Source organism: Ovis aries, chromosome 1 (assembly GCF_016772045.2).
Source record: "Ovis aries strain OAR_USU_Benz2616 breed Rambouillet chromosome 1, ARS-UI_Ramb_v3.0, whole genome shotgun sequence".
Taxonomy (NCBI): domain Eukaryota; kingdom Metazoa; phylum Chordata; class Mammalia; order Artiodactyla; family Bovidae; genus Ovis; species Ovis aries.
The window spans coordinates 242,573,579-242,599,540 of NC_056054.1; the positions used below are offsets into that span (position 1 = coordinate 242,573,579).

The following is a 25,962-nucleotide window of genomic DNA, read 5'->3' on the forward strand; positions in this document are numbered from 1 at the left end:
AGTCCGCCCGGAGGCGGCCACTCTCTGTTAATAACTTTGTAAGTTTCCAGCTGATTTCGACCTCCCAGTTACTCGCGGACCTGAACCTCAAGACCCAAGTATTTGGAGCCGCTCTAGGGGCAAGGAAAGTAGCCTACAGACTCTCCTCGCCGCACCGGGGCGTCGGTCCAGCCCCAGGTCTCGCGCAGAGACGCGGAAGCCCTGCCCAAGTGAGGAAGAGGGCGGGAAGCCCCTTTGTTACCCAGGATTTAAGAAACGAAACTAGAAACCACGGGTTTCGTCATCGACATCGCTCAGAAGCCTCGGTAACTCCAGCCAAGGTTGTGTGTAAGGAGCACACTCGATCGCCAAGCGTTGGAAGCAGAGCACAGGCCCCGCGCCCGGGTTCCCGCAGCTCCTCTCACCGCAGGTAGCGCCGGAGCAGCTGTGCCGACAGGTGGACGAGCACCCGGCGCGGGGCAGCGCGTGTTTCCAGGGTGGGCGGAGGGGCGCTGGGGCACTTGGGAGCGAGGGGCGCGAGGGCAGGCGGGTTGCGATTGCGCTGAGATTGGGGGTAGAGGGTGGGGGCTGGGGGCCTAGAAAAGCGACCGCCGAAGCTGAGCAGGGACTGAGCCCGGGGCCCGGGCGTCCCAGTCCCATCCTGGCCAGTCTCAGAATCTTTCCGAGGTCAAGGTATTTCCTGCCTGAAACCGCCTTGTAGGTTCGAATTAGTTTAGTCCATCTCTTAACGACGCGGAGCGGCGCTGGGTCGTGACCAGAACCTGGACTCAAGGGTTATCTGCCAGCATTTGAGGGAAATCAAAGGGGCGATTAATAGAGCCTGCTAGCTGCCTTTGAACAGAAGTATGAATTAGGATTGTGGTTGGAGCCAAAACTATGCTAGGCACCCTGAAACACAGGAAGAATTGCCAAGACAGGTGGTTTATCACGTAGAAGGTAAAGTAGGAATCCACCTGCCTGACTTGAACGTATCTCTACTACCTGATATCTGTGGAATCCTGGGCACTCTCCTCCTACACATTCCTTTCTTGGCTCATATCTGAAATTGGGTAACGATCAAAAGTTACAAGAGTTAGAGTATGATGTATAACTTCAGCACTGCAGAATATGCTCAGTAATGTTAGATTTATTACTTTTAATATCTGACCAAGCCCCTGCTTCTCCAGGCTCACTGTCTGGTTCCCATGTGGTTTATTTAGACAGCTCTTCCAGCAAGTCCTGGCACAGCCACTTCTCAGTTCCAGGAACAGGCAGGCAGTATTTCTGTTAGTTTAGCAGTCTGAGATGCATGGTTAATGTAGGTGCCACTTGCTTAGTGGGAAGTATCAGGCGACTCAGGATACCCTTCTTCTTCCTGGAACTTTCTTGACAATAGAACTTTCTCTTAATAGCACCCTGGCAAGTATTAGGATTGTAGGACTTTGAACGCTGAACAAGCACAAAGAAATGGGGAAAATAAATGGGGGCTTTGAATGCTGAACCAGCACAAAGAAATGGAAAGGGAAATGAGTAGGTTTCTGCATTTGGATAGAAATATCAGATAAGATGGCTGAATCACAGGTTAGCCAACCTTCACATCTGATTGGTAACTGTTCTTTCTGACTGAAGGGAGTGAAATAATACTGAACACACTGTTGAATCAATCAACAAGCACCAATTAAGTGTCTTGTCCTGACAATCCATGTGCTGGCTTTTGAGAGTTTAGAGAGACAGAAAACCTGTAAGAACTGCTCCCTGTCCACCTCTCCATTTTCTTGTTTAATGATCTCTTTCTTTGCTCTGCCACCCACAAATCTTCATAACCTTGAATGAGCCAAGCTCTCTTACTCCAGCCGTAGGATTTCTACCCCTACAGTTCCCCCTGCCTCAGTGCCTCACCCCCATCCCACCCCAACACACACACACAAACACATACACACCTTCCTAGCCTGGTTGATTTTAAACTGCCTTTGGCACTCAGATCTCACTTTTTGACAACCCACCACCACCATCTAAATTAGTGCCCCCATAACTCTTTTTATAGAGCCATTATTTTTATTCATAACACTAGTATTTGTAATAATATATTGTTAATTGTCCATCATTTTGTCCTAATGATTGTTATAGTGCCTTCAAGCAATATTCCTGGAAAATAGGCACAAACTTTATACTGAGTGAATATTTACAGATGTATGTATACACATATATAATAACACATATTCCTATCCTGGGACTTGGAGAAAAATGTTAACTGGCTTGATTTTAGGCAATTAAGAAGTGGATTTGGATAAGTAATCCAAATCTAGTTAATGCCTAGTTTATAGGCATAGTAGTTTCAGAATCTTTCAAAAATTAGGGGTATTTGCTCTTTGAATTGCAGGTTATACTTTAATATTTCTTGATACAATAAGATAGAAACTTCAGAACCCCAAGAGATAGGTCAAAGGGTTTCCTGGAATATGACTTGTGGGAACATAAATGTATATGACCTGCACTATTTCTCCTTCTCCCTGGTGAAAGTGAAAGTGAAGTCGCTCAGTCGTGTCCAACCCATCCTGACCCCATGGACTGCAGCCTACCAGGCTCCTCCATCCATGGGATTTTCCAGGCAAGAGTACTTGAGTGGGGTGCCATTGCCTTCTCCCTGGTAGGAGAGGTTTATGATTAATATCCCAGAGCACCAATAGAATAGGTCTGATAGAATAAATCTGACAGAGATATGCTTATATATGTATAGTATATGATGCTTTAATTTCCTCAGATGCTCTCATTTAACAGGTTAGGAGTGTGTAGTAATCCAATTATAATTTGAAGTTCTGTATTTGTCCTGAAGCAGTTATGATTCCAGTGGTACAGTATATACTATGATTTCATTAGAGATCTTTTTCTACTACTAAAAGATAAATATGATTTTCTTGGAAGTCTTTCTGTGATTTGTTTCTTACTAGGAGCAGTGGAAGACATTATGTAAAAGTTATATTGAATTAATTAACTAATTAATTCATCCAGGACACACCACCCAGTCATTTCCAAAACTGAGTGATGTTATATCTTGTAATAGACCCATTAAGTTTAAGAAAACCAAAAGACCCTTAAAACAGCAAGGGAGACCAGACAGGGATGAACATGGGGGATGTCTTTAGTCCACAAATACGTTGTTCTACCTGGCACACATACAGGTTCCACTGTTACTTCACATTTTGTACCAGAGCTTATAACATACCATTTTTCCTGCTTGAGATATTATGAAATTGTGAAAATTCTAAAACCTACAGAAAATTGAGGACACAGATTTTGTTCTGTCGTTTTACCAATGGATACTCATCCTCACACAGCTATGTTAAGACTCAAAGTTCCTTTCAGATGGATAGACTTGCCCTCCAGAAACAATGAATTTTTTTTTTTTTTACTAATTCAGTGATTTTCTCATAAAAATAAATTATTTAATTCTAAAATTAATATCTCCAGGTATTATTTGAGATTTTTCCTTGAACTAAGTTTCCTTCTGGCCTTTTAGGAAAAGGAAGAATGACTGAAACAGTACTTCCTTAAAATTGCTTAGTTGATTAAAGAGCCATACAACATTTTTAAAAAACTAATCATACTTATAACGTGATCCTATGAGAAACAGTGGTAAAGTAAAAACTTGAGCTGTTTAGACTAGTGTGTTAATTAAGGGATACTACCCATTTCTACTCCAGAATTTATTAGGTTTTAAATTTTTATATATGTTAAGGAACTCTTAGTACATTTGAAGATAATGAGTATAAATTTTAATATACACTCTTTGATCACAGAAATGAGTGTTGACAAAAGTAATCATGGCTTATTGTATATAAGAATTTAGTCTTCTTTTTTAGTTCATGTGATAGAACATAAAACACTAATATGGCCTTTGAAAACTTTTGGCATACGTTTGTTACTTGTGTTTTTTAGTTTATGGTTCACTGTTCTAGAATAACTGCAGAAAAACATAAGATGTTAATATTTTGTTCTTTTGGCCTGAGGAGGTCCATAGCACTTGGTTTCTGACCAGTTAATGCTAACAGGGGTTATTATTGTTCTAAAAAAAATCCAAAAAGTCAACACTGCAGCAAGAAACATATTTTTTTAATTTTTCCAAGGCTAAGAAAACCCATTACTGAACTTCTTGAGTATATATAATAAGAGGTGACTATAATTGGAATATATTTAAGAGCTTTGCTGTATTATAAAAATTTATGCTTATGACAGGCAATGACAAATCAATAATTTGGAAGAGAGGAAGGATGTGGTTTCTTCTCGGGAACACCAGATTTTAGTTAAGGATATGGAAGGATCAGTTGGCTTTTACTTATCATTTATGGTAACACAGTAGTTGGAGTTATTAAAGGGCCAGCAAAGACTGGAGATGGCCTGGAAAGGGCTGAGCTAATTCATATTAGTTTGCAGGTCCCAGATAAAACAGTCAAGTAGCAAGTTTTTGCCTAATGTGTTAATTATAATTAACATGCACACTGGGGTTGGGATTTAAGGTGGAGAAATGGAAACAGTAGTGGCTAGGTAATAGTGGGAAAGACTAGGATGGGATCAAGTCACTAGAAGACAAAAACAGCTTCTACAACCTCTGGGTGTATGTTTTTAGGCTAAAAATCATTTATTGATATACAAACAGGGGGCCAGGCCTTCTCAAATTTGCTGTTCAAGCTGGGCAGAAAATATCCTCAGGCTCTGGGATTCCAGAGATATCTGCAATAGTGTGACCTGATAGCTAACCTTTCTCCCTTTCATGGTGGACCACAGCTGGAGCCCAGAACTGTAGCTCGGTCCTGGATTGCATGCTCCCTATAGATTGTGTAGATTGCAAGGCTCAAGTTTTTAACTGGAGGGCCTTGGGCTCTCAGTGTTTCTTTTCTGTCCTCCTTCCTCTTTGGACCCTCTCCTCCCAAGATTTTTAGAAATCGTTCACCATCCTGGACTGACCCACAATTTCTAAAATCCTACTCAGAAACACAGCAGTGGGAAACAGAGTCAAGACCGAAGGGTTCGAATGACCAGATTCTCAATGGTTAGATGAATAGAGGAGTATCTTGTGTGTATATAGTTTCCGGGTATCCTTTTACATATATTTGACCTATGTATTTATATCAGGTCTTCTTTTTCAGAACTGTTTAAATCATGGACAAACAAAGTAAGTAATCTAAGTGTTTATTTTCCTCCTATAATATTAAATCTCGTGTTAATGTATTATTTGTCAAAACGTTTTATTCAGTTTCTGAAAGAATAGAATTTGGTTTGTGTTGTTTATGTTCCAGAACCCTCAGTCGGGGGCAGTGTTTTGACTATAGAGAAGATATACACAAATATCCACTACCACTAACTTTCCCTTTAAAAGTAAAAAAGCCTTAGATAAACCTATGAAATCTTAGGCTTAAAAAAAGTGAAATCTTAGGCCTACTGGAAAATATATAATTTAATATTACACTTCATCTGAATCAGGCTTCCCTTTTCTTTGTACATTTTATATACCAAAAAAAAAAAAGACTATTCAAATCATATTTTTCAATAAACAATGGACTTAATATGCCAGGGCATTGTAATAAAATGCTCTGATACATCCCCAATATATATCTCATAAAATACACATTTGAATAGGTTTAAATAAATATGTCTTTATTTTCTGGCTTTTTTTTCCTCAAGAAAATTCTAAGTAAGATGAGTATTGGCCAGACATGTAATAAAAGACTTTGTCTTTTAAAAAGTTGAAGTTTCTGAAGAGGAAAAAAAAAATCAAATGGGAAAAAAAATCCTGTCTTCGGAAGGCTCTCTATTCTCTTATCTTTACGTAGATAACCAAAGAGATGTTTATCTCTACCACAATGCCGGCCTTGCTACATATATATCAGATCCTCTTTAGGGCCAGAAACCTTGACTTTCTTTCACAAAGTTTCATGATTTTTCTTAATATATGCTATATTAATTTAATTAACAATACTAAAAACTTTCAAAATGTAAATTCATATAATATTAAGCTATTTTCTTTGCTGTAAGCTTTAAGATGCTTCAAATCACTGAAATAATTGATTGGGTCATGGTCATAATTACCTTTTAACTCTTCAGCTTCATATATACAAATGTATGAATTTGTGTGTATATGTGTACATAAGTAGAATGTATATGTGTGTGTGTGTATATATATATATATATACACTGATATAGAGAAAAAACAATAAAATAACTTGTTGACAATATGAAAGTCCTATGATTTTTTAAGTTATTCTAAGTCTGCCAGGAGAAATATCAGTAACCTCAGATATGCAGATGACACCACCCTTATGGCAGAAAGTGAAGAGGAACTAAAAAGCCTCTTGATGAAAGTGAAAGAGGAGAGTGAAAAGGTTGGCTTAAAGCTCAACATTCAGAAAACGAAGATCATGGCATCTGGTCCCATCACTTCATGGGAAATAGATGGGGAAACAGTAGAAACAGTCAGACTTTATTTTTTGGGGCTCCAAAATCACTGCAGATGGTGACTGCAGCCATGAAATTAAAAGACGCTTACTCCTTGGAAAAATAGTTATGACCAGCCTAGATAGCATATTCAAAAGCCAGAGACATTACTTTGCCGACTAAGGTCCGTCTAGTCAAGGCTATGGTTTTTCCCGTGGTCATGTATGGATGTGAGAGTTGGACTGTGAAGAAGGCTGAGCACCGAAGAATTGATGCTTTTGAACTGTGGTGTTGGAGAAGATTCTTGAGAGTCCCTTGGACTGCAAGGAGATCCAACCAGTCCATTCTGAAGGAGATCAGCCCTGGGATTTCTTTGGAAGGAATGATGCTAAAGCTGAAACTCTAGTACTTTGGCCACCTCATGTGAAGAGTTGACTCATTGGAAAAGACTCTGATGCTGGGAGGGATTGGGGGCAGGAGGAGAAGGGGACGACAGAGGATGAAATGGTTGGATGGCATCACTGACTCGATGGACGTGAGTCTGAGTGAACTCTGGGAGATGGTGATGGACAGGGAGGCCTGGTGTGCTGAGATTCATGGGGTGGCAAAGAGTCGGACACAACTGAGCGACTGAACTGAACTGAAGTTGCATTGCACAAATACATCCATAATTCATTTGCTCTTTAATCTTCTTGAGCACTTACCCATTCACTTATTGTTTTTCTTTTTAAAACTTACCGCTGGAATTCCTGAAACTGGGATTGTTGCTCTGATACTGAAACCCCAGAGATTATAGCCTCCTAATTTCTTGACTCTGTGAGCTCCTTGATTTGTGTGTGTATTTACTATTGTTCAAAGAGCGATACCTGGTAAGAAGTGCCAAAATGTGACATACCATTTAAGGATGGGTCTCTAAGTCGAACTTGTAGTGTGTTTCCTTGAGATCTGTTGAGTCTTACTCTGTGAGGGGGCTATGGGCAGAGCCTGAGGAGCTAGAGAACTGGAGCTGGCCCACTCACCTGAAGCCAAGACAGAAAAAGAAGAGATGGTTAGGACAGAATGACTTGTGATATTGCAGTGATGTGTGATAATTTGGGGTATGCTGTGGTCCGTATGAGGAAAAGCCCTAACTCAAGTAGAGGATTTTCTGTTACCTGAATTTGCACAGTATCCATTGACTCCATTCAGCTGAAGTTATTATGATGCTAATAATGGGAAAAAAAGAGGGTAGGAGTGGGGCATGACCAAGTCTTCCTGTGAAATCATATGACTTGAGTGGTCTTTCAAGGTACATAATAGAGAAACATACAGGAAATGTTTCAGATTGAAAGTCTGGTCAACTTTTTCTTCTACATTCATTCTTCAGTTCAGTTCAGTCGCTCAGTCGTGTCCGACTCTTTGTGGCCGCATGAATCGCAGCACGCCAGGCCTCCCTGTCCATCACCAACTCCCGGAGTTCACTCAGACTCAAGTCCATCGAGTCAGTGATGCTATCCAGCCATCTCATCCTCGGTCGTCCCCTTCTCCTCCTGCCCCCAATCCCTCCCAGCATCAGAGTCTTTTCCAATGAGTCAACTCTTCACATGAGGTGGCCAAAGTACTGGAGTTTCAGCTTTAGCATCATTCCTTCCAATGTCCCCATTATTCAAAAATAAACTATTTTGAATTTACAGTTAATAAGCCATAGGAAAGAAAGGAGAACATTGCATAAATGGAGTGTCTGAAAGTGAAAGTGAAGTCGTTCAGTCGTGCCCAACTCTTTGCGACCCCGTGGACTGTAGCCTACCAGGCTCCTCTCTCCATGGGATTCTTCAGGCAAGAGTACTGGTGTGGGTTGCCATTTCCTTCTCCAGGGGATCTTTCCAACCCAGGGATCGAACCCGAGTCTCCCACAGTGCAGGCAGACACTTTAACCAAGTATCTACTAGACCATAAATTCCATAAAGGCAGAGCCAGTGTAGCCATTGAACCTAACTGAGGTGTGACACAGGACATGCTAATAAATACTTATTTTCTGGCCAAGGTGGTTGCTAAAGAATGACTAGACAAATGCAGATAGGAAGAAATAGGAAACTGACAAATTTGTGCATACATTGAGATTATTGAAAGCACACTGATTAGCATATAGCAAAATGTAATATGTTTGTTGTAATTAACTCAGTTATGATTTTTGTCAGTCAAAACCAGTCAAATACTAGGAATTTCCTATGGTATAAACTTAATGGGGTAGTTCCAGAGTAAGTATTAAAAGGACATTTAAATACTGAAGTACATGTATAATTTTAAATATTTAAAACATAATTCTTAAAGCAACAATTATAGATAGCTTTAAAATCACCTATAATCCTTCCATTACCAAACCCACATCCAACTAGTTTCATTTATCTGTTTCTCCACAGTCTATATGTGGTTTTAAAACAATCTATTTTTTCCTCATAACAAAATAAAATATGGAAGAGAACACTCATCAAACTTTTTTGAGAAATAGAAATTCAGTACCAGTAACTTAGCTGCATATTTTATTCAAAGAGAATTTGAACCAGGATTCTACTGCAAATTACCTTTAATAACAGGCACCATTTTTGTTAAGTGAAGAATCCACACTGTTTCAATACAGCACGAGCGCATGTAAATGAAATTACCTAAGAACTATGCATTTTTCTGATATGTATATATATGTTTAAGAAGATATATGTTTACCTTTTGTTGAATTACAGATATGCAAATAAATGCTCCACACCTAGGAACAAATTTAACAGGTGAGTATACCCTTGAATATCCATCAGCAGCATTCCCAAGTAAACATTGGCTTAAAGAATAAAAAAAAAATAAAATTATCAGTTATGGACATTCCCCAAAGGATGTGTGTGTGTATGTCTGTATGTGTGTGCCTATCTCTGTGTGTATTTTAGTAGTGTCTTTTATTAAAGGGGCAAAAATGAAATTGACAGTATAGTTCTTGATTTTTTCTTTGATTATATGTTATCATAAAGATCATTAAAATATTTTTTCTATACAGGATATAGTGTTAATAAAAACAGTAGTGACGTGAGAGCAAATGAAATATAACGTTGCACATAAATTAAAAACCAAAATATGCATATTAAGTAACAGATTTTATTCATTCTCCATTTGTTTAGGAGATTTGTCTCTGGGTATTTTTGAGTTATTTATTTTCTGGAGTTAATTGTGTTCGGTGATTGTCATGCAAAAGAGATGACTGCTAAAACATGGAAGAAGCTTCACTCAACGGAAACATAGCTACCCAGGATAATTCTCACTTTCATTTTGAAACACAAAAATGTGAAAGCTTTACTTTTATATACATACTCAACTGTGCCTTGCCTTTCTCAGAAAAGTAACTGAGTCATATCACTACATACACCAAGGAATATATTATTTCTTTTGAACCACTGCCTAGAAGACTTCAGAGATTTTCATTTAGACAAACGCAGTCATCAGCATTTCCAGAACTTTACCAGATGGCAGAGTTCATTTGCAAGTAGGCAGGCTACATGTTGAGAGACCAGGACTTAGGATCAAAAGGGATCCAGTTTGGCCACAAGGGTTTATGCATTTTGTATTCTACTCTGAGCAAACATATCTCCTTGGAGCTGAGTGACTTGTTTAGCTGTCTAGCCAGGAACCTCTCAGTGGAGCCTAGATCTCCTCCAGATGTTTGTGTTTAAAAAAATGTGAAGTAGAAAGACTGTCAAGGTTCTAAGATGATAGTTCTCAGAGGTGCATAGGCTTAAGTATTACTTGTTAACTACAACAGTAGTACCAGGGCACCATCCCAGGAAGACTGAAGCAGAAGCTCTGGTTGTGGCACCCTGGGATTAGTAATTTTTTAATTTCCCAGGTGATTCTAATGTGCAGCCAGGGATGAGAACTGTTACTTGAAAATTTTATATGGTTGGTGTTTAGAGAATTATTAGCACTTGGGGGATATTTTAATCCACCCATGGCTAAATAACAGTAGATAGTACATAACTAGGTTATAACCAGACTGGCGAGCTTGTGAGAAAAATAGCTCAACTTTATTTCTCAAGTCTAAGGCTCATGTAGTACAGGTCTTTTATGATAATGATGCTAACAACAGTGATGGATTAAAATTGAGAGCTTATCATGCTAACTATGGATTAACTCATTTAATTGTCAGACAATATTAACAGGGTAAATACTATTGATTATCCCAATTATGCAAGTGCAAAAACAGGTATAGAGAGACTGGATCAGGCTTCAAGTTTTGGCTTCTATATTTAATCATTGTGTAATGGTTTTAAGCAAGTTGCTATACCTCCAAGCCTCAGTTCTTATGTATAAAATGGGCATAATATTTTTTAATTCAGGTGGTCTGAAGATTAAATGAGACTATGTGTAAAACACCCAGCACAATGCTTTACAATTAATAAATGACACATATTTGCCATTATATTAGTAATATATTAAATCAATTGTGCTTTAAGTAAATGAAATATTATTTCAGGTAATTCCATATGCCTATTTAATCCATTGATTTGGAAAATAACTATTCTCTCAAAGAATCCTGTGAAGATTTAATAATGCTAATAATGTAACCAGTTAATTCACATCTCTCCCTCACTGGCTTCCTATGGTTTAATCTTTTCACTATAGTTAGTGCTGTTTAAAAATAGATATGTTGATGTTACAGACAGTACCTAATGGGTGAGGCTTCCCTAGTGGCTGGCTCAATTGTAAAGATACCACCTGACAATGCAGATGATATGGGTTCAATCTCTGGGTTGAGAAGATCCCCTAAAGAAGGAAATGGCAGTCCACTAAGTGTTCCTGCCTGGGAAACCCCACAGACAAAGGAGTTTGGTTGGCTACAGTCCATCGGGTTGCAAAAAAGTTGGACATGACTTAGCAACTGAAAACAACCAACAACTATTAAAATATTGTAGGACATAGAATTTTCTTTGAAGTTATATTCCATTCCTATGGAACAGTTCCTCTGTGGACTATTCATTTAAATTATAAAGTTACAAAGCTTCATATTTGTAATCACAAATTCATGTGGAATAGAGTAAATACTTATTGAATTTATTCCACTACTGTGCTTAATAAATACTTGAGACAATTTTGCCTGCTAGAAGTTTTTACCTTCCTTGATTCTCAAGTTATATTTTCCAGAAAGTTGCTAAATTGTGAAATTTAAATTTGGAATGGAAGTATCATAATTAAACTTTTTTTTTTTTTTTCCTATGTGGAGGGTTTTAGGAATGGAATACACCATGGGTTAAAACTTCAGGCAAACTGTTAACCCAAGGGAGTATCTGGACAGTAGTGGAAGGAATGACATGCCTTTACCTCTTTATGAGGGTTTCTCAACAAAGGCACCATAATATTTTCGGAGGGATAATTCTTTTTTTTTTCAGGGTGCTGTTCTGGTGCTTTTAGGCTATTTAGCAACATCCCTGGCTTCTACCCACCTGAGGCTAATTCTACCCTCCAATTGTAACAGCCAGAAGGGTCTCCAGATGTTGTCGAGTATACAATAAAGGGACAAAACTACTGTCAGAACTATACGTATAGGAAATATCACTTGTTAGAATTCTATAATCATTTTTTTCACAAGGTGGTTTGGCCATAGAAATGCTGACTCAGAGCCTCTATTTGGGGCTTTCTCCTCAATGCCATCCCTCTTTTTCAAGAAGCCATTTCAGAAGTTTTATGTACCTGACTCTAGATTGTTGTTGACTTTATTTTACTTCCTTAGTTTTCAGGCATATTTTCATCTGAGTTTTGACTGATAAGGATAAGTCTGTGTGGCAACTCTGTACACAGAGCCTAAAGCCCTCAGAATAGGAGTGGACATGAAAGCACAGATACCTCATTGAAAAATCACTGAAAGATAAGAATATCTTAGAATCCTAAGAATCGTAAATATCTTAAGATTTAAAAATATCTTAGAAATCCTGTTTCTTCTGAGTAGAAATTGTAGTTTGTAGACAACTGGGGTGATCCTAAAAGACTTGGTTTGCATTTTTCTGTGCAGTTATGAATTATTTCACATGTTCATATTTCAGGACCTCCAGGACATATTGGCTATTCTGACCCCCAGGCTGGCTATCAAGTGCCACCGCCTGACTATGCAAGTCCTGGCCCAGTCGGCCTTCCTGTCCAATACCAGCCAGTGACTGGTCACCCAGGAGAGCCCACACAGGTACCATGGATGCCAGCACCACTACCTCCATTAAACTGCCCACCAGGACTGGAATATTTAACTCAGGTAATTCAATACCTAAAACACTCATTAAAAACAAAACAGTGCTCCCAGTTTACTTAATGAGATTAACAATTAACTAATTCACAAAAGTGTGAAACAGTAAACAACTTTACTAACAAATTACTCTAATTCTTCTAGGTCAGGTTTACTTTTACAGCAAAATGCAAATGTCTTAGGAAATTGTGTGTTCTATGATCTTGAATATAATCTGCAGTAACAACCAATAGCAAACCTTTAGTAAGCACTATTTTCCATGCTTTATTCCTAAGTGTAATACATGTAGTAACTCATTTAATTCTTTTAAAAAAATGCTGTGATATGTAAGTATTATAATTATCGCCATTTTACAGAAGAAGAAACTTAGGTACAGAGAAGTTATATAATTTACTCAACATCAAAATGCACAGGAAGTAGGAACAGATTTTTACTTCGGGGACCTTGGCTCTGAAAACTGTGCCTTTTAATCCCAACACTGAATAACTTCCCAGGAGTTGGAAAGAAACAGCAGACTCAATTTAGTGTTCGTTTTCCACAAGTGGTACTAAGAAAGGAGTTAATAATCTGTGTATAATATGACCTACCTTTTATAATAATTAGAAAATTACATTTTTATGTTGCTTTTGTTCTTTAGAAGACCGAATTTTATTAATGCTACCAATAAGGAAAAAACATTCCTGGGTTTTAATGTACAGCATAATGGCTTACCTCAGCAATGTGAGGTTTAGTATTTGTTTGGCATTAGAAATCTGGTAAGTTAGTTTTCAGCAAATGAGCTGTCTCTCTTTCACTCTGCACTAATTTAATTTCCCATAATGCACTTGGGCTGCATATAATATAAGAATTTGGTAGTTCCTAAATTCTCTAAGAAATACCCTAAGTATATTATTTTTTAAGAAAAATTAAGCCCTTACAATATATTTGGGGAAGTCATCACCTACTATAAATGATATTAAGCACACTTGAAAAATGTTTTTATTTGTAGTAAAAAGCTCTTTAAATGGATGAAAAGGTCTTAATATTTCTTAGGCCCTTTCTGGAAGGAACATTTTTTTCTAATTTTATACGGATTCCAGTGTAAGTCAATTTTGCTTGACTTGAATTTGCCCACATTAAAAATAAACACGTTTCAGTAGTTGTTAAGAATATACTAACTTTAATTTTATACCTAGAAGTGATACAAACAGTTATTAACTATTAATAAATGTTGATAACTGATTATATACATTCTTTTAAAACATACAAACACTGATGTTAATTTGTTTGGCTTAATAACATGGTTACAGCTCTTTTTTTTTTTACTATAATAGATAGATCAGCTATTGATTCATCAGCAAATGGAACTTCTGGAAGGTATGTATTCATTGTATTTATCATATTTCTAGGAAGAGAGGACATTTATGCAGATAAAAGCGTATCATGAAACACAGATATAACACCTTCAGGGATGTTGAAATTAAACCTGGCTTTAAAAATGTCTCTGTGATAATGATAATCCTGATAAGGATTATCAGCAGCTCAGTTTTTGAAATTAATAGTCAAGTGCTAAAATACCATTAAGCTGGACATCTGTCCTCATGATACAGACCATGACTTGGGAGGAAACCAATCAAAACTTACTTTTGTTCAGTCTTCTCTCTAGAAATCACTTCAGTGATTCTATCACTAACCCACCCTAACCTCTATCTCTTCAACTTTTTTTTCCCCAGTTTGTGATGAGCTTGAGATTGTCAAAGAGTCACAAGCAGTAGTTCAGTTACCTTACTACATTTCCAAAGTAAATGAACTCTGAATTTGGGTGGATGGGGATGTTTTGGAAAACCTCATTATTGTCCATGGTTTTTCTTGGGAGTTCAGATGAACCCTATAAAACCTTTGTTCCACGGGCTATGAATTATCACCTTGGGCACAGGGCCACTTCACTGAAGGAGGCTGACCAGTCAGCCAAAACACCTGACTTCCTAGAATATCACTGCTGTTCCTATCAGTGGGGCCTGACTCCTACAGTTGTTTCCTTTGGTCCAGGGCTCCTCAGGTGCAAAGTAAACTTAAGAAAGCCAGTAGATGTTTTAGGACTGCTGCCAGGGAAAGAGAACCTGGGTAAATTCATGAACCAATGTATTTTCCTTATAGACAATTCAGTGAAAACTCTAATAGATTTTAGAATATATCTATTAAATCTTTCTTCACATCTCTGCAAAGTTCTTTACCACTGATAGGAATAATAAAGTGAATTGTACTACTATAGTAATATGGTTAATATTTGGTTAGAATATATAATTGCTTATTCTACTTAAATTACTTGTGATGTTCACTGTTAGAAATTTAATGTCCTCTTTTTTGGGGTGGGAGGGGGGCACAGTCCTGCTGCCCAGCTTGTGTGATCTCAGTTCCCTGACCAGGGATTGAACCCACCCACTCGGCAGTTAGAGCATGAAGTCCTAACAACTAGAGCACCAGGGAATTCTCTGTGGGGAGTTTTATTTATTTATTTATTTATTTATTGTCTGGTCACGCCTCTCAGCAAGGGGGATCTAAGTTACCCAACCAGGGATCAAACCCACACCCTTTGAATTGGAAGTGTAGTCTTAACCACTGGACCACCAGGGAGTCTCATCATGTTCTCATTTTTATTAGTTTGTTTATACTATATTTTCTCTGGAAAGGAGTATGGTAATTTGAATTTCCAGTTTTTTTTAATGATTCATTTTAGAGTTTATTTTTGATATTATAAAAACCAAAAAATCAGACACTGTACATTATATAGCACTCCATTTATAGTTTTCAGATTTATAAGTTTTGCATATATTAAAAAAATATATATGTATTAGTCATGAAATACAAAGTAAATTTCAAATTTAATAATTATAAATTCTTCAGTTTTTACAAAGGATATCTAATTTTCTTATTTTTGTCTTAAATTGCAAGTTTATATTTTAACATTATAAATAGTATAGAGAAAAGATTACTCAGTTTATTTTTTAGCACCTGAGACGTGTCCCAGTTCAAAACTTAAGAGATAATAAAGACAAAACCATAGAATTCTTTTATTTGTTTTCATTTTTTAAGTAACTAGAAAGAAACAGATTGTGTAAGCTCACTTATCTCACTTTACAGATAAACAAGCTGAAGAATTTTGAGATTAGTTTACTTAAGAAGCACTTAGGTAATAGATCCCATTTCATGATTACTTTAACTTTTTTTACATAAAATATTTGACAGGTGGATATTGAGGTAAAGGGTGGCTCTTTTAAAGGCAGAGTCAGGGTCTGCCTAAGTCATAGCAAAGACACCTAAGGGAGGTCATGGTGATGAAACTTGTGAAGAACATTTTTATCTAAATCCATCCACACCAATATTAAAGACTGATTTTTGTCCCTCTGTTTTTTCATTGCTCAATATTTTGATGACTTCTAATACCCTATGACTCGTGTTAATGAGGGCTGTGGACAAGAATGTGCGTGTGTGCTCAGTTGCTCAGTTGTGTGCCACTCTTTGCAACCCCAGGGATGGGAAGAGTGGGATTCCTCTGTCTATGGGATTTTCCCAGCAAGCATACTGCAGTAGGGTGCCATTTCCTGCTCTAGGTGATCTTCCTGACCCAGGGATTGAACCCCCATCTCTTGCCTCTCCTGCATTGGTAGGCACTTTACCTCTGTGCCGCCTGTGTGGCACAGAGACACAAGAAGCCCTTGTGTCTCATATAGAAATTCCAAATTTCTCTGTACGCTAATACCCTCTCCTCCATCCCCTCCACTTTTTTTCTATATTTAGATCATTTCTAAACACCTTTCCTTTTCTTCCTCCTGTGTTAAATGAAGTACCATCTAAAAATGGTACAGCTAGACACTATAGCATCTTAGGATAGACTGATTATTCTTTTAATGCTGTAGACATAATGAGTCCCTCTTTTTATATTTTTAGTCCTAATAGGTTTTGAAACTAATAACAGATATGAAATTAAGAACAGCCTTGGACAGAGGATTTACTTTGCAGCAGAGGATACTGATTGTTGCACTCGAAATTGCTGTGGGCCTGCTAGGCCTTTTACCATGAAGATTCTTGATAATATGGGTCGAGAAGTCATAACTCTGGAAAGACCACTACGGTGTGCCAGCTGCTGTTTTCCCTGCTGCCTGCAAGAGGTGGGTGAGCGATTAACACGGTAATTTTTACAAATACTTTGCAAAGTAGTTCTGTAGGAATTTTTACCTTATCAGTGAATTTATATAATAAAATGAGATTTAAAGGTGAAGTGGTTCACCAGCTATTAGTTTATCCTTGAGAGTAAATTGTAGGAAGGCAGGCAGGTGGAAAGGAGTGATCAGTTTGGCCAACATTCCTGAGCAGTGTGTCCTCTGGGGTGAGATCAGAGATCTCAGAGACCAGACTTCTTGGTCTTCAGGGAGAGCTGAGAATGTAGGGTGCCTGGTTCAAGGACCTTACCTGAAATGACCATGAGCGCTTGACCAAAGCCAGATGAGGGCCCCATAGGGAATATCCTCAAATGCCATCCCAGTAGCAAGTGGACAGAAGAGTGAGAAAAAGAATACATATGTTCATCTCATAATTTTAGCCAACCTACAGGGAGCTAAGGAGGGCTTCCCAGGTAACACTAGCCGTAAAGAACCCTCCTGCCAATGGAGGTAGATGTAAGTGACATAGGTTTGGTCCCTGAATTCGGAAGATACCCTGAAGGGAGAGCATAGCAACCCACACCAGTATTCTTGCCTGGAGAATCCCGTGGAGAGAGGAACCTGGTGGGCTGCAGTCCACAGAGTCACAAAGAGTCTGACACAACTGAAACGACTTAGCACAGGTGGCTTAGTGGTAAAGAATCTGCCTACCAGTGGAAGAGACCCAAGAGATGCAGGTTCAGTCCCTAGGTTGGGAAGATGCCCTGGAGTAGGAAATGGCAACCCACTCCAGTCTTCTTGCCTGAAAAATCCCATGGGCAGAGGAACCTGGTAGACTACAGTCTAGGGACACACAGAGTCAGACGTGACTGGGCACGAATGCACACACAGGGAGCTACCCTAGAAGAGGCTCCCTCTGAGAAATTTCAATTCCTATGTTTTTCAGTTCTCCATTTGAAAGAGTAGTATATTTGAGTTCCTGTAATTCCTATTACAGGATATTGCAAGTTGTGAGTACCTTCAGGCCCATAAAGATCAGGTGTCTCTTCCATAGCACTTGACAGCCCTCTGACAGAGAACGTGGGTCTCGGGCAGGACACCAGGGCGCAGAGTGTTTATAGGAAGCTGACCTTTGCCTGTATCTCCACTGGACTGAGACCGGTGCTGCTTGGGTTCCCCAGTCGTTCTCACAGGTAGCTGTGAGAGCAAGGCAGACAGAACTACAAGCACATGGAAATTTGGTGTCTAATACTGCACTGATTTTGAAAGGATAACTGAAGTTGTTCACATTGAATTATTTTGTTTTCCATGTCAATTAGTTTAGATATAATAATACTCAAGAATAGCTGAGGTAAAACAGAGTTTGATAGAATATGATTTACTATTTATAGAGCACGTTAGCATATAATTGGCCTTAATAAACAGATCTAGGAAGTCCTCAGTTACAGATGAACATGCCGAGATGCTCTCAAGGTTGTGGAGCTGAGGTTCAGCTTCAAGATTCCAGGCCCCATCTTCTTTCCATCCTAGCACTACTGACCTTATTTGAAGATTGCTCCAGTGATCTGGGCTCTGTCCATACATCTAAACCCCTATTTTTAAAGGAGTTTAAAAAATAGCTTTTAATAATTTAGACATTTTTCATAAGTATGAAAATTTTAAAATAAACGAGACTGACAGAGCAGTACCTCAGAGTAGATACTGGGCATGCAGCCTCCCTGAGTTGGTGTCTCATCTCTTCCACTTTGCCGCTGGGGAATCTGATACAAGTTAATTTACTTCTCTGTTCCTCCCCTTACTTACTCTATAAATAGGGATAATAGTAACAACCTGGTAAGGACATAGAATGAGTTAACTGATGCTTAGAACAGTGTCTGACAAACAATTTATATATTCTTTTGCTTTTGTAGATAGAAATCCAGGCTCCTCCTGGTGTCCCAGTAGGTTACGTTACTCAGACCTGGCACCCTTGCCTGCCAAAGCTTACAATTCAAAATGAGAGGCGAGAGGATGTACTAAGAATTTCTGGTCCGTGTATCGTCTGTAGCTGTTGTACAGATATTGATTTTGAGGTAAGACTTGATAATGTTTATAGGTTTTGCTTTCCTAGTTAATAAAATAAGCTGGGAGGATGTTACAAATATATTAAATGAATATTTATGTCCTGATATTCCAAGAGGGACTCAGTGTGCTCATACATTTATCTTTGGTCAGAGAGATGTTTATTGCTTTGATTAAGTGTTAGTGCTGATTATGCTAAGTGTAAAAAGAGAAGCAGAGATTTGTAGTCAAATAAATATAAACAAAGCATCTAACATTTAAACATGGTGGTTTCTGTATATTATCCCTTTTGAGTGGAACATTAACCTTGTCATTAATGTCTGTAGACCAAAGCATATGGTCTTTCCTTAGTCTGAAACACAGGCTATCAGTTCTCTAGGCCCTCTTCAGAATCTCTGGCATCTTTGATTTCCACAGAAGGGACAAATTCTAAAACTGAGCAGGGCTGGCCCCCTTATGATGAACCTATAGATTTCTTTTTAGAATAGTTTATCAGTTATTTGTATTAAATTTGTAAGTTAATCAATGTAATAGTAATATAATACAAGTTTATTATTTCTAGAAATTGAAATCATTTTATTATATAGGTTTTTGTTTTTAAGATTTTCTTTTTAGTACTTAGTTAAAAATCATCTAATCCTATTGACTTTCCAGTTGTACATCCGTATATACTTTTCTGTTCCTTTCCATTAAAAATTTACATATTCTTACATAAATTTTTAGTGAATTTTTAAATTTCTTTCTGTAGGAATCAAAAAAAAAAGGAAATCTTAATATCTTGTAAGTCTAGTAGTAGGATTGTGGTGGCTGATAAATTATTTTTTGTATATTTAATTTAAAATTTTTCTTTTAATTAAAACTAATCAAATTAAAAATAAAATGTAAGGTGTTTAGATGACATCTATTAGCAGATGAAACATGTAAGTGTGCAACAGGGAATTTGTATTAGTCTGTTTTGCCATTGTAGCATAACAAAGAGCCCCTAAAACTCATTGGCTTAAGAAAACAGGAATTTATTCTCATGCTTATGGATCTCAAGGTTAGCTGTGTCTGGAGGATATATACCTAGGCTTAGACAGATGACCCTGATTTAGGCTGTAAGTTGGCCTCAGGTCTGCTCCAGGTATGTTCACTCTGGAGTTGCATCAACAGCAGCTGCCTGGATCGTGCATTTTTAGTGGCTGATCACTGGAGAGCAGGATGAAGGCCAAGATCTCTGCTGGTGTCACATCCGCTAACCCTCCATTGGTTAAACAAGGAACATGGCCAAGTCTTAATTTCAGTGTACAGGGAAGTATACTGGATTTCAGAGGGAGAACACTGAAATGACTATTTGATGAACAGTAATCCAGGCTATCACAGCATTCATGCTGCTAAGTCACTTCAGTCCTGTCCGACTCTGTGTGACCCCATAGACGGCAGCCCATCAGACTCCCCCATCCCTGGGATTCTCCAGGCAAGAACACTGGAGTGGGTTGCCATTTCCTTCTCCAATTCATGAAAGTGAAAAGTGAAAGTGTAGTCGCTCAGTCGTGTCCAACCCTTAGCATGGACTGCAGCCTATCAGGCTCCTCCATCCATGGGATTTTCCAGGCAAGAGTACTGGAGTGGGGTGCCATTGCCTTCTCCAACATTATTCATAGTAGAAGTTTATTTCAGGTTTTTAAAGAACTTAACTATCTGCATTCAAATAAAATGAGTCAACTGTTTTTAATCTCCCCACATTTACGTAGCTGGTTTCAACCTAAGATAGGGCTTCAAATGTTGTTACCAGCATGTGTGGTACCTTGTGTACATTTGAAAAGGACACATCTCTTCCTGTTCTGATACAGCCCTGCCTGTAAATACCCTGGTGAGTGTGGGCTACATTCAGCCCCCAAGTGCCCACTTTGTGAGGTTCATTCCACTAGCTACAAGCTGTTGCGTTCCTTATCATGGGCCTGAGCTTTACTCAGATAGAAACATAAAATTAGAAAAACTTTACTTTGGAGTCCTTCTGTTTCATACATCCTTCCTCTTTTATTGTTCAGTCCCATTCTGTTGTCCAGTCTTACCCCAAGCCTTGACCTGGGGCATCCCATCAAATTACTTATTGGTTAGTTTACTTCTCTCAAAACTGCCAGTCCTCTTTTCCAGCCTCTTGGCATTTTATGTTTTCCTGAGTCCTTCCATCCCCTTTAAACACTCAACCTATGTCAACTTTCTGTACTAATCTTAAGCTAAAGTCAGATTAGAGTTTCATTTACTACCCGCTCCCCCGACCAGATGGCTTCTAGAAATTTCATTCAAAGAATCATTTCACAGTTGTATCTTTTCCTGCTTGAATTTTATTTTGGATAGACTCAACTAATTTATTACTGTATATCTTAATGGAGAATAGAAAATGTTAACTATTTCAGCTAAACTACTTTCATATTAGTTCTCTGTAGCAAATAAAGTTTTTAAAATGAATCTATAAGTAAACATAGGAATCTACCTGCATCTACTGAGTGATATAATGTTCACAGTTATGATGGCATATATATAATTTTAATATTGGTTTCATTTTACTTCTAGTTGGAAAGTAGATTTATTAGTTTGCTAAAAGTTTTTGTCCTTTTTCTTTTTTCAATTTAGGTTAAATCTCTTGATGAGAAGCATGTGGTTGGCAGGATTTCCAAGCACTGGACTGGCCTTATTAAAGAGTTATTTACAGATGCTGATAACTTTGGCATCCAGTTCCCATTAGACCTTGATGTGAAAATGAAAGCTGTGATGCTTGGCGCATGTTTCCTCATTGTAAGTTTACTCCTGCTAATCTAGGGTACAGATGGTTTCTCTAGTTTTATTCTGGAATAATTTTTTAAATTTTATATATTTAAACGACCTTAAATTTGTAGGTTTTATTGAAAGTGGTCCTATTTAATCTTAGCTCTGAAATTCCGTTTTCTTCTGCTACTCTTGGTTCACAGGTGACTAGCTTCTCTCTGGAGGGTCTGTGTAGTTTCACACTGTACCAGAAGGATGTTATATGTTAAGGAGAAGTTCTGGTTTTAGTGGTTAAAAAAAAAAAGCCACCACCACCACCAATAACAACAACAAAAAAAAATTGGTACTTTGGAGAAGAGTTTGAATCTTCTAGTGTGTTTAAATGAAATAAGTCTCAGTGAAACAAGGATATTTTTTTCCTTATTCATTATTAAACCATCTAATACAGAAATACAAACTGCAGTAAGTGTACATTTGATCAAGTCTTGGATGGAACTATCAATTGAGAGGAAATATATGGAATACAGCATTGATTCTGAACTTGTCTTCACATTAAATTAGCTAGGAAGTTTTTAGTAGTAAGCCATACCCCAGTTTAACTAAATCAGAAGCACACCATTAAAAGTTCGTGTAGCTCCCTAGATGATTCCTTATGTGGCCAATGTCAAGGTCTCTGGGGACAGAGCAGTGGTTTTTCACCTTAGCTGCACAGTAAAAACACCTGGGTAGCTTTTGCACTCCCTATGTCAAGACTGTACCCAGATCCAGTAAACTAAATCTGGAGATGGAACAAAGCCATCAAGTGTTCAAGCTGTCGTATGATTGCAATGCAAATGAGGTTTGGAGCCACTAGATTATCTTAAACACTGACATGCAGAGGCAATCAGAAAAAAAAAAAAAGAAAACTAAAAAGTGAGAGAACATACAGGAAAAGATTCAGTTACTTCAACAAATAAATATCAGGAAGATAAAAATGAAAAGAGAAACACCAGCTTAATATCATTTGTAGACTCTGTTTGGATACTGGTTTAAACAAACCAATATAAAAAGACATTTACAAGACCTTCATGCATTTGTGAACACAGGCTATTTGATGATATTAATGAATTATTAAGGTTTTTAAAATGATGTTATTATGGTTATACAAAAACAAAACAGTCCATATTTTTTAAGGGTGTATACTGAAGTATTTCAGTATGAAATGATATGGTTATTTATCACAGATTTGCTTTTAAATAAGGGAGATGAAGCCAGGGGAACATAAGGGATAGATTAATTGGTGAACTAAGCTGGGTGAGTAGTCACTGGGACTTTATTATGCTGTTCTATCTAATTTGGCATAGATGATATTTTCTATATAACATTTTAAAGATAACCACAATTCTGTTTAAAAATTGTGCTTTCAACAAATGTTTATTTCACCTGAGAAGAAAACTGTAATCTTAATCTTAGGGAACTGTTTAACCAACGGTTTACACACCATAACCAAAGATATGATGTGTATAGGGCAGAGAGAATAGTTTGGGATGTCTGGTTAGATGAGATATGGGACTGAAGGGTGTTGGTGGGGTTATGAAGTGAAAGTCCCTCAGTCATGTCCAACTCTTTGTAACCCCATGGACTATACAGTCCATGGAATTCTCCAGCCCAGAATACTGGAGTGGGGTTATTAAGAAGTGAATATTGGGTAGATTGGGCAACTTCTTATAGACCTTGGAAAGATACTAAAAATTGTTTAGTTAACTGGTTAGTTTTAAGCTACGTATAAATAAAAATAATTATAAATCCAAATGTTAGAACAATAAATCCTGATGACCAACTGTATTAGTGCAACTACAAGTGAATGGTTATAAAGATTTAGTTATTTCTTTATAAAGGGATAAAGGAAAATGACAGATGTGAGAGAGCTAAAATCCATACAATTTAGAAGTCATAAAGATGAAGATTTGGTTAGAAACTGATGGAGTAAGACAAACTGAGGAATAGAGAGACAGGCTTGGAAGAGAAGTCATAAAATTGGGCCCCAAAATTCTAAGATGTTATTCTAAGTCTAAGATGGCTGCCATTCTCCTGAAACAATCTAAAGATTGTACATGGAGTTCCATGTACAGTCACAACACAAGTTATGTTACTAGAGAAGGAGTTCAAAAAGTTGAAGAAGAAAGATTGAAAGAGGAACATTCTAAGAAGCATGAAAAAAAGTGAAACTTACAGAAATCACCTGAGAATTACTTAAGTTCATGCAGGTATCAATAAGTTAACAGAATTGTAGGATTTAATTACCATTAAACTGGAAAGTTGAAGCTATCAATTTTTCCTAGATCTACGTATTACAGTTGATTTTTCTTGTTTAGCAAGTATGTTATTGTGTTTCATCAGATCCCTTAGTATTTATGCATCTGAGACCTGATCTTTGCTTGGTGCTGAAAACTCATTTCTGTATTTTGTTTTTCTCTAGGACTTCATGTTCTTTGAAATGACTACTAAATAGAGAGCAGGAGTGTGGTAGTACATTTATGAAAGTCTCAGAAAATCTGAAGTCCGTATATTGATTGGGACTATGTAAAAGAAAAACTGGGTGGATTTTTTCTTTATGTAAATGATTTATTACAGCATGTGTAAATTATATTAGGATACCTGAAGCTTCAGGCATATGCTTTTACTTTTCAAATTAAAGAGTTTGTTTTCTATATCACTTACTTATAAATGTTTTTATACATTTTCTTTTTCACTGTGCATTTTGGAGAAAGGATATAGAAATTTTTACATTTAAACATAACTTCCTATGATGAATTACTTGAAACTAGAGTTTCTGCTTTGTTTTCAATCTGTACAGCAAAATTAATTAAAGTCTTTTTAAAGTACTACTAATATAAACATACATTATTTTATTAAATCTAGCTATTTCCTATGTAACAACTGTTATTTTGCAAAAATGGTATATTCAAAAAAGTTCAAAATGAACATAATTTTCAGTGTTTATTTTTATAATTATGCTTAAATAATACTCAATATTCATATTGTCAATTGTATTTTTTGTTCAGAAAATCACACTATATTTAACTTCTATAATCTGCAACTATTAATATTTTTATATTGACAAGACTATAAATTACCAAATTTTAGTGATTTTTCATGATTAAAAGAATGATTGTGTACCAAAGAAGGACACACTTAAAGATTCACTCACTCTAAAACTGGGATACTATAATATTTTGAAGTAATTATATATGGAATAATTAGCTTCTGTTCTATATTCTTTCATTCTGTCTGAGTATAAATGTTTATAATGGTCTATATTAGATTATTTTTGCCAATAATTAAATAACTAAAATAAAACATTGCTGATATAGTTCTTTGAATGTTTGATTTTTGTTTTTAAATAAACTGTGAACAGTCAATTCACATGATATTCTGAACTTTACACATTTACCTCACTTTCCCTTTCAAATCTTTAAAGAGCTAAAGCGTATGATAATCTTTGGTAAAATATGTATATGCCTGTGCTGGAAACTGAGTTTTCTTCCTGTCAGAAAGTTAGTGCAATTTTTATACACTATTTTGTAGAGAAAACTGAATCAAGTGAGAGATATCCAACCCACCATTTACCTCATGGAAAGGAAAAGTGTGTTTAGGAAATAAAGAGCTTAGGGGAGATTTTCTTTTATCCACAGCAGAACTCCAGCACCACTAGCTCCTAAGGATGCCAGAGGAGCTGGAGGAGTAGTCATAGCTAGACCACCTTTCACTAGCCTAAATAATTCACCAGTTGTCACATCCAGTGATGAGGTATAACCAGGCACTAGCATTCAGTTTATAGTTGGTACAGACAGCATGCCAGATATAGTGAGGTATTTGCACAGCTGGATTCTAGTGGCATTAGTTATGCCAATTAGAGAAGGGAGGCTTTCCAAGCTAGCTGTGATGCCAGAGTCAACCCAAAATGAAGCTAAAAGGATTAACATTATCCCTGTCTTGTTTTCACTTTCCCCTTCCTCCTCCCAATCTCCCCTACTCCTCCTCCTCCTTGGGACAGAACTCAAGTTCTCTGGGTAAGCAAAGTAAAACTATAACTTATCTGAACAGTTCCTTCCTTCTTCAACTACACAAAGAAGATCTGAGCAGAAACCCACACGTTATCTGTAGAACCCATTTAATTTTAAATACTAGAGGAATAAGGTGAGGTAAGGTAAGGTGAAGTCGCTCAGTCATGTCCGACTCTTTGCAACCCTGTAGACTGTAGCCTACCAGGCTCCTCCATCCATGGAATTCTCTAGGCAAGAATACTGGAGTGGGTTGCCATTTCCTTCTCCAGGGATCTTCCCGACCCAGGGATCGAACCCAGGTCTCCCACATTGG

The 25,962-nt window shown here is 37.4% G+C and overlaps 1 protein-coding gene across 7 annotated transcripts; it reads left to right on the forward strand.

Moving 5' to 3' along the window:
- Positions 1–279: 279 nt before the first annotated feature.
- Positions 280–24,955, forward strand: LOC101102861 (phospholipid scramblase 2). 7 transcript variants are annotated; one of them, XM_042235860.1, is made up of 9 exons: positions 280–476; positions 5,124–5,149; positions 9,126–9,167; positions 12,462–12,664; positions 13,969–14,011; positions 16,583–16,803; positions 18,705–18,866; positions 21,472–21,633; positions 24,062–24,955. In XM_042235860.1, exons 2-9 carry the CDS (start codon positions 5,137–5,139, stop codon positions 24,092–24,094), a joined length of 879 nt encoding a protein of 292 aa, XP_042091794.1. In that variant the 5' UTR covers positions 280–476; positions 5,124–5,136; the 3' UTR covers positions 24,095–24,955. The 7 variants fall into 7 exon arrangements, with proteins under 7 accessions (XP_042091794.1, XP_042091800.1, XP_027815347.1 ...); XM_042235866.1 differs by having other exon boundaries at positions 280–436; positions 5,110–5,149; XM_027959546.2 differs by having other exon boundaries at positions 280–436.
- The last annotated feature ends 1,007 nt before the right edge of the window (positions 24,956–25,962 follow it).

What these genes read in the sequence shown, in the direction of transcription:
- LOC101102861 (XM_042235860.1), top strand. An exon ending in CCTAGGAACAAATTTAACAG is followed by an intron (nt 9,168 to 12,461) that starts GTGAGTATACCC and finishes TTCATATTTCAG; the next exon opens with GACCTCCAGGACATATTGGC. An exon ending in GCAAATGGAACTTCTGGAAG is followed by an intron (nt 14,012 to 16,582) that starts GTATGTATTCAT and finishes TTATATTTTTAG; the next exon opens with TCCTAATAGGTTTTGAAACT.